The sequence below is a fragment of the Prosopis cineraria genome, unplaced genomic scaffold (assembly GCF_029017545.1).
Source record: "Prosopis cineraria cultivar Desert tree isolate PC_DT_omini unplaced genomic scaffold, ASM2901754v1 PC14, whole genome shotgun sequence".
NCBI classification, from domain to species: domain Eukaryota; kingdom Viridiplantae; phylum Streptophyta; class Magnoliopsida; order Fabales; family Fabaceae; genus Prosopis; species Prosopis cineraria.
This window is the reverse complement of record NW_026555345.1, coordinates 2,337,821-2,347,048: the sequence shown is the minus strand read 5'-3', so window position 1 is coordinate 2,347,048 and position 9,228 is coordinate 2,337,821. Positions and strand designations below refer to the sequence as shown.

General features: G+C 31.7%; 1 protein-coding gene across 1 annotated transcript; it reads left to right on the top strand.

Annotated features, from left to right (window-relative positions):
- Nucleotides 1-4,073: 4,073 nt before the first annotated feature.
- Nucleotides 4,074-8,436, top strand: LOC129293459 (uncharacterized). Its single transcript, XM_054931446.1, has 7 exons — nucleotides 4,074-4,557; nucleotides 6,115-6,172; nucleotides 6,326-6,406; nucleotides 6,518-6,553; nucleotides 6,692-6,931; nucleotides 7,028-7,169; nucleotides 7,459-8,436. The coding sequence occupies exons 1-7, from the start codon at nucleotides 4,343-4,345 to the stop codon at nucleotides 7,929-7,931; spliced, it is 1,245 nt and encodes a 414-aa protein (XP_054787421.1). The 5' UTR covers nucleotides 4,074-4,342; the 3' UTR covers nucleotides 7,932-8,436.
- The last annotated feature ends 792 nt before the right edge of the window (nucleotides 8,437-9,228 follow it).

Here is a 9,228-nt window from a genome sequence, read left to right as displayed (position 1 = left end):
AATTGCTAAATGTAAGACAAATACTTCATGCTTTTTTTTTTTTGAACATAAAACTAAACTAACATCCACCTAGATAGCTTTGTCACTATGAATTAAAAAAAGGTCCTACATAATTTTGCACAAACATTTTAAAAACTATAAAGATTCACGAGTGTTTTAAGTTTATTATTTTTTATTCTGGCAAAAAAATTTCTTAATTTTTATTATAAAATTCAACTTGACATTCTTAGCACTTCATACCATTGAAATAAGATATGCGCAGGCATCAAGTTAAGAGCTACACTGTTTATGACTATAACTAGACATAGGAATTTTGGCCAACTAGACATATGTATTGGACAAACTTATTATTATCATATCATTTAGGAAAAATTAATCTCCCAACCCTTACACTTTTCTTTAGTTATGAATTAGGTCCCTGGTTTCTTCTTCTTTTTAATTGGGTCCTTTAAATCCCCACCGTTAGATTCATTGGTCCCTTATTTTTGAAACTACTTCCTCCTCCGTCTTCAATTATAAAATATTTTTAAATAAAATATCACATACAATTAAGTCTCGTTAAATATATTTAATAATTTTATATTTTTAAAATAAAAATATAAACTTTTAAAAATATTTATAATTTAATATATTAAAAAGAAAAAGACATAAATTAATTATAAAGAGAAAAAAATAATATTAAAATTAATGTATTTAATAAAATTTTAATATAATCAAAGTGTTTTATATTTTTAGATGAAAAAACTCTTTAAAAATATTTTATAATTTAAAATGAAAGAATTATTAAATAGGAATAACGTTGTCAAGAAATCTGTTATGCATTGAATAGATGGCAGACAACTAGGTATGCTTTGACAAGTTGGTTTTGAGTAGGCATCCATGTCGAAAATTTAAACCACACCTGAAAACAATTTTTTTTTTTTTCACATGTGAAGACAAATTTAGCCAAAGGGGTCAGGTTACTTTGTTCTGGGTCCTAGGGTTCTTGAAGAGAAGCCGAGAGGGGAGAAAGGGGCCGCCATTGTGAATGCACAGGGGAAGCCCAGAAAGGAGAAGGGAAGATTGCCGTCTGGGAGATGATAGTTGGTAAGAATCTTGATTTTATCTCCAACGGTGTGGGCTCCGGCACTGCTGGTCGTCGATTGCAAGATTTTAATAAAAGGGAAAGAGAAAAGAAACTTAATACGTGGGTGATTTAATCTTGAGTGCATCATGGAAAGCAAAGCTCGAAAGATTAACAATGAACATATCCACCACCTACAATGACAAACACAGCTCACTCTCCATCTTCAATTTTGTTGCTGTATGTGCATCCTTCGTTTTTCAAATCTTTATTCTGTGTCATTTATAGGTTTGATGGTTTTTTTATCTATGATTTATTTTATTTTATTTTGGATTTGATTTTTTTTTCATGAATCTGAAGTTCTGGGTTATGGGTTCTGATTTGTTTTTTGGATTCTGTTTTTTTATACTAAATCTCATTTTTGTAATAGTGTATGTGCCACCTCATCATTACTTAACAGACTGTTAACACTGTTAGTCTTTATCGAATGGTTTTAATGACGAGTGATTAATACACTTAACAGAAGAAATCTAAATGATCCAAATATATGATAAAAAAGCTCACGGACTTGATTCAAAATTAGGAAAAACACGAGGATCTGGGAATTAGTTTCCCCTATCCTTTAACTTTCGATTAACCAGCAAATAGGAGAATCTTTTTCACAGGAGGTTGTTTTTTTGGGCAAATACACGTTTGAACCTAACTTATCATGTTCAAGCTGGCTTCTTCTTCTTCTTTTTAAAACGTGCATTTGCAAAAGTTACAAATTTTTTACTTCTCACAAATGTAACCTTGATAACTTTCTAAAAGCATGTTTGGAGTTTGGGAAGTGCTATAATTAGCATTGGATGGTTACTGTATCTCTACATTAACCATCCAACCTCTCTTTTATTTTTTATAGAAATTTTTTAATTATTATATAGTAAACAAAAAATAAAATACTATAAATATTTTATAATAGAAAAAGGTGGGTATGGGACTCATAGGAAAAATGAGTTGTGAATGTAAAATAAATACTAAAAAATATTTCTCCAGAATTATAATATAAAACATCTTTTAAAATTCAAAATATTTTTAATTTTTATAATTTTATTTTTAAAAATATAAAGACCAATATTCAGGAGGTTAAAACTTTAAAAACTACTTACAAGAAGCAAAATTTAAGGATTGATTTATAACTAAGTTAAAATTTTAAAAATTGAGTTATAACAAGTCAAAGTTTAGGGATTAAGTTGTTAAAATTATAAAGATCAAATGATTAAATTTTTTTTTAAAAGATTAAGGTTTCAATAAACTTTTTTTAAGAAACCTAAAGTAATTACCAATATTTTGTATTATGATTCAGAGGGAGTAATTTATAAGATATTTTTTAATAAAATTATGCATACTAATAAATTTTATTACATATACTTTACAATCTTATTGTTTTAAAGTAAAAATGTAAACTTTTAAAAATATTTTTAATTTAATATAACTTTATTTGTAAAACATAAATAGAGAATGAAATATAATAAAAATAGAAGGGTAATATTAAAAAAATATAATCAATAAAATCTTAAAGTATTTTATATTTTGTGACATTAAATTATCTTCACACATGTCCTACAAACGAGGGAGTATATATATCGCAACTTACTTTTTTCTTTTTATTGTTATACAAAAAAGAAATTCTTTATGAAACTTAATGGATTTCAATTTTAGAATATTTTTTTTCAAAAAAATAAATGGTAAATATGAAATCTATAATAAAAAAAAGTGTGAAACGTGCAACAAAATTCAAATGCAAATTACACAAATTATAAAACGGTAGACAAACAATGCAATGAAATTTTTTTTATTTCTAGAATTTTAATTAATACATAATAATAAATTCTATAAAAAAATTGATGCTTATTTTTAACCCATAAAAGGTAATAAAGTGTACAATAAAATACTCCCTTCATTAAACAATGTAAGGTATTTTTTGAGGAGTTGGATGTTAAAAAATATAAAATATTTTTAGTTTTTTGAGGAGTAATCATTGCCTTTTTTTAAAGTACACATATTGATAATGACTTTATATTTATTATAAAATATTTAATAAAAATAAATATGAAAAAATAGAGTTAGTTAAAAAGTAAATAACTGCTTTATTGGGAGATGAGATTCGATTAAAAATATCTTATATTTTTAAACGGAGAGAGTAAATTATTTATTCTTTCACTATAAAAAATATATCATAAAAAATAAGTTGCTAATTAAAATCATTTTTAATATACATAATAAAAAATAGGTGAATCTGGCTTTTATGGACTTTTGCCCTTAAAGCTTTTCACCTTAAAATTAGTTATTTCTTGAAACAAATATTTATTAAACTGGCTTAGGGTTGATTGTGGAGACCTTTTTTTTTGTAAATTACGTTTTACCTTGTAATATTGTATATTCATTATTTAAAATATAAATTATAATGTTTTAAAATCTAAAATAAGTAATATAAATCATGATTTTAAAGTATAAACCCCTAATCTAATGTCACTTGAGCCTAAACTTGTTTTTAATATTACAAGCCCAGGTATAAAAATCTAGTTTATACTCCCTCTATTTAAAAATATCAAATTTTTTTAAGGGTTGGATGTTTAAAAATGTAAGATATTTTTAATCTTTTAAGGTGTAATTATTTTTTTTAAAACTGACTCTATTGATAAATGACTTTATATTTATTATAGAGTATTTAATAAAAATAAGTATAAAAAAATAAATTTAATTTAAAAATAAATAATTATTTTATTAGAAATAAAATTTAATTAATTTTTTTATATTTTTAAATAAAGGAAATATGAGATTTTAATTTATTATGATTTAATTTACTTTTGTCATTACATTAAAAAACTGGGGATAAATGAAAATAATGAGATAACGAGAATGGAAGGACAGAGGGTGGAGAGAGAGAAAGGGGGGGGGGGGAGAGCATTATCCAAGAATGCACAGTGGCGCGTGGTTATTAATAATAAGTGGTCCCATTGATGCTCACAGGCTTCGGCATTATTCGCCGAAACAAGGAGAGAGAGAGAGTCAGAGGGGGAGAGAGAAGGACGGAGGGAAGACACGCCAACGCCAGAATTAGCATCCTCAGCCACCAATCAACGATTCATCGTTCATTTGCTCTCTGTGATGAACACTACCCCTTACGTTTCCCACCATCACCATTATCCCAAATCTTCAACTTCCATAAAGTAATATTCTTTTATTTTCTATTTTTGAATATTCGAGCTGAAATTCTTAGAATCTCTTCTTCGAGCTATGCGGAGAGGTGATCGTGGTGGCAGCGCCGGCGGAGGCGGAGGCGTCAAAGGTGGAAATATCTTCTGGGGAAGAAAGGAGGACACTGATTTCAAAGGAATCGTTGTGATCTTTGCTTGGGTTTCTGTGCAGGAGGGCCAGTTATGGGATTATGTGGATTTGTACTCATCCTTAGGGTGGAATTCCCTTGTTTGTCATGCCCATTATATCTCGGCGTAAGTTTATTCCTGTTGTTAACTGTTCTCTTGGTATGACTTTCACGCGCCAGTTCCTTCCAACATTACTATTTCACTTCAATTTTCCCCCAATTTGTTTCTCCATTGATGCAGTGACAAAGCCTTAGTTATTTATCTTTCAATTTTGTTTTTTTGTGATTAGTTTTAGTTTCCTGCTACTGTAACTGCTTGGGTTTCTCTCTTTGATGTGGTTTTGTTGTTGTCCTTTAAGGTTTGAGGCTCGTTAGATTTCTTAGCATACGTTTTTATTGGTAGTTGACGGAATTCATTGGATAAATAAGATGTTCAACTACGAAGATGCCATGCCTGGTCGTAGATGAGGATGAAATCTCCCGAAAATCAAATCTCTATGAAATACAACATGAAGTAGGGGAACGAGACTGTTGAATAGCATTCTCTGGTTTGGGAAATTGTAATCATGTTAATTGCGGCCAAGCATTAGTTTTTGGATAAATGAAAAGAAATATTACGAGTTAAGTTCTTGCAATTCGAGTTTTTTTTTTTTTTTTTTTTGGGTTTTACAAGGTTGTCTGTTCTTTGATATAGTTGATTGTTAACATTGGCCTTTATCTTAGTCAAGTGTTTTGAAGCTGCAGATATCAGAGGTCAGTGATGGATCCAGAGCTTGCCATGCATTTTTGTTTGGGTGGGGTGAATGAAAACTATGTAAAATATGGGGGGCTATAGTTAATTTTAACTTTTTTGGAAAATAAAAATTAAGGAAAATTTTGGCAAAATTGTGAGGTATGGTGCTTGCCCCCCTGTGGATACGTCCTTGTCAAAGGTCTTTGCTTTTAAACTCGCAGCATGAAGGTGCACGTTCAGGTGGAGGTCACTTTGGATGTCTAATAACTTAGTCCTAGTGTTAATATCTTGATGAAGATTACTAAGCACATAAACATACACGTACTACAGTATTTGAGGCCATTTTATGGGCTTGAAGTGCATGCTAAACTATTTGACTATCAGAAAAGGCATGGGCAAGTAATGCATATCAGGTTCACACAATTATAAATCAAGGATGCCTATGCATATTTATGCCTGTACACTACAATTTGTCCAATATATAAATTGAACCACAGTTGGGAATGATTTGCAACTCTTATAAATTGGGCACCCAATGAAGGTTATCATCACCATTTGAGTTGAGCGGAAATATCCAAGACTTAGTCAGAATATGTATCTATTCATGTAAATCTTTTGTTGGAAGGTTTTAGTCTGTGGTTGAACCGTTGAAGTGCTCCACAATAAAGTTAACTATGATAAATGAACATGTCAGAACTCAGAATGAGAGTGAGGTGTCGGGCATAACTAAATAGTAAATTCTCAGTAACAAAGACTTCAGTCCTTTTCAGTTAGCACATATAGAGACTTGCTCAATTGATAATCATTCAAAAATGATCTGGATAGACAATTCTGTGGTTGATTTGCGTTGGTGACAGATAATTGGCTTCTCAAATTTCTTCTCATCTGAAGTGATTGGTTGGCTGCATTTACTGATAGAATTCTATAATTTACTGCTTTCCCATTTTGCAGGTTTCATCATGAGAGTGCATTATCATTGGCAATTTACGTTCTTGATGAGCTTATCAAGGTTGGTATTAGAAATGAGAAGTTGTGCTTAGATTGATTTCATTTGGTTTTCTTGGACATGAGATTCTTAATGATGCCGAAGCTGCAATCTCTCGGGTATAATTTGTTAGCTTTGTATCTTAGGTTTTGAACACAGTTTCTTTGGATTATGCAGGACCTGAGGATAAGATCATGCCCTGTGGTATTTGCATCTTTTTCTGCTGGGTCAAAAGCTTGTTTGTACAAGGTAGTTCAGGTAACTTCACTCACCCGTTCTTATCTTTGGTGTAGAGAATTTAGTGGTTGAAGCTTGTATATTCTGCTGGATCAGAAATGCCCATTCTTATTGCTTTTCATGTAAGTGCAGCTTATTGAGGGAAAATGTGGAGGTCAGCTCTACCTGGTAATTCATTATTCTAGTTGATAACTGAGTTTTTTTTTTATTTATCTCTTTCTTATTCCTTGATATTTTCCTTGGTTAATGATATCTTCTACCTTCTTACCATCTAGATTTTATTGATTATTTTTTTTTTATGTGAAGCATAACTATCAACTGCTCAGGAACTTTGTTTCTGGACACATCTATGATTCTGGCCCTCTAGATGTTACAAGTGATTTCGGCATCCGCTTTGCTCTCCACCCAGCGATTGTAAAAGTGCCAGGACCGTCAAAGGTTGTTTCCTGGATGGCAAAATGTGTAGCCTCTGGTTTTGATGCTTTATACCTCACCAGGTTTGAATCCCTAGCTGCTGAACATTGGCAAGCTTTGTATTCTTCTATCGTAAGTATCTATTCTGACCAGTGGGATTTTTTTTATTTTTATTTTGGGGTATGATTGTATTGTTTTAATTCATTCTAATTTTCATTTTCTCTTCAGAATTTTGGAGCTCCATTTCTCATTTTCTGTTCAGAGAAAGATGACTTTGTGGCATGCAAAAGTATCCATACTTTTGTCCAACGATTGCAAGATCTTGGTGGAGATGTGAACCTTATAAAACTAAGTAGCTCATCTCACTTAGGTTTGTCTGATACTATTTTATTGTTATATTCACTTTCATCATTCTTGCATTGCTACCAAAAAATTATTGATTGCAATGCTGACTTCGGTATTGTTTTTGACTCGAATAAATTGCAGTAAAAAAAAAAAAAAAAAAAGCGAAGGTTGCTGCATACATTCCAGAAGCTTTAGTTTATAGTCTTTATCTTGTTCTATCTATGCATTTGGGAAAATTATATTCCTTAGTTTGTAAATAGACCAGTGTACGCACTCGAAACATTCTAACACCGGTAGTTTTTCTGTTGTTCCAGGTCATTACAAGCATCATCCTATCCAATACAGAATTGCTGTGACCCATTTGTTTGAGAAGGCTACCTCAATTTATTCTCATAAAATGATAGAAAGGGAGAGAACTGGAATGGAAAGTATGCATGACGAGATCTCTGAGTTAATCTGTGACCTACAGAAGGCAGCAATCAATTCAAATGAGAGCCTTAGAAGAGTTGCGTTAGAGCCAAGTGATCATTTCTTTTTGCCAAGTTCTGGAGCATATCATGACAGTAGAGGTTCTGGCTCTCCACAGGATGAACAGAAAGAGAAATCTATTTGTCTGCCCAGTCCCCCAAGCATCAATGCTCATAGTGTCCTTGGCCAATTTCTTTTTGATGTTTGTGTTCCCAAGAATATTGAGGAGTGGGATGTTAAATCTTCAGGGACTTTAAACGGGAGGCCATTTTCATCTGCTCGCAGCGGTGTCAAGTGTATCCTTCGCTCCAGATTATGAAATCGTTTTCTTGTCTGACTTGAGAAAATCCTTAATGACAAAGTTACTTGCAGGAGTACGGTACATTAGATTCCCTGCAAGAACTTGACTAGACAATGTGACCTTTATGCATGCAGAGTAACTGAAATAGTTCAAGTGTTTCATATGGATGGAGGCTGCATGGGAAGAACCAACTCATACATGTAAATTAGTGATCATCTGATTACTTGATGCGGGAGTGAGCTGAGGAGATGCTTGCATGGAAATGTTTTGCATTTACAGAGATATATTAGTGCTAGATGCCAGCTTGGTGGTTGTAGTTTTAATCAAAACTAGTGAGTTTTGTGGCTGCACGAGTCGAGTAATATCCATAACTCATGAACACTATTTTATGAGTGTCTTTATATTGTACATAGTAGATGTGTGTATGTATTGTGAGATTAATGAGATGTGACTTCTGAGGTTGGAAAGTTGTAGATAAGACGGGTCTAAAGAGCAAATAAAGGGGAAAAGAAATTGCTTGCCAGTTATGTTTGTCTATGCTCTTGTTTTCGTCTTTGATGAGCAGTTCTCTAACATCCTCAGCCAAGTCAGCATACAGGTGCTCAATGTCATTTTCTCAATTGGATACTCTTCAGATTCCTGTCCCAGCATATTTATGAGCCCACCCAGCTGTATGGCCCATAATTAATAATTATGCTGCAGTACTGTACTGGGTGTGTCAACCAGTGCTGTTGCTCCTCATTGCTGTGTCAATGAAAGCTACAGTTCACTTGATCCGATGGTTCGAACAGAATTAATGATTCTTCTTCTTCTTCTTTTTTGGAATTATGAGTTTTGCGTACATTGTCATGTGCACTACTCAAAATATGAGGAATATTATGACGTGTTGCAAACTTTACATTTTTTTTAATGGTAATTAATTATTTTTGTTCAAATAATTTCAATTTTCTTAATTTATAAAAACAAAAAAAGGTCTCTTTTGAAAAACATAACAAAAAGCGGGGAAATGTGTCACGCTTTATTATTTGTGATAATTTTGGTTTGTTAGTTGTTATAAATTTTTATTATATTGAAATTTAGATTTATATATAATTTTGATTGATATTGATATATTAAATACAAATGCTTCACAGTCTTAGTCAGAAACTGGATGCTATATCATTTGCATTGCATTAAAAATTATTGGGAAAGTTGCAGTGAAGGAACGTTGGAGCATGTGAATTGTGAAAAAAGATCAAAGCTTTCAGAATTTACTTTGAACTCCCTAACGTTGACAATAAGATTGAAGGGGAAAAGATGAAAGTAACTATACTTG

What these genes read in the sequence shown, in the direction of transcription:
- LOC129293459 (XM_054931446.1), top strand. Translation starts at nt 4,343, where the DNA reads ATGCGGAGAGGTGATCGTGGTGGCAGCGCCGGCGGAGGCGGAGGCGTC. An exon ending in CATGCCCATTATATCTCGGC is followed by an intron (nt 4,558 to 6,114) that starts GTAAGTTTATTC and finishes CCCATTTTGCAG; the next exon opens with GTTTCATCATGAGAGTGCAT. An exon ending in AAGCTTTGTATTCTTCTATC is followed by an intron (nt 6,932 to 7,027) that starts GTAAGTATCTAT and finishes TTTTCTCTTCAG; the next exon opens with AATTTTGGAGCTCCATTTCT.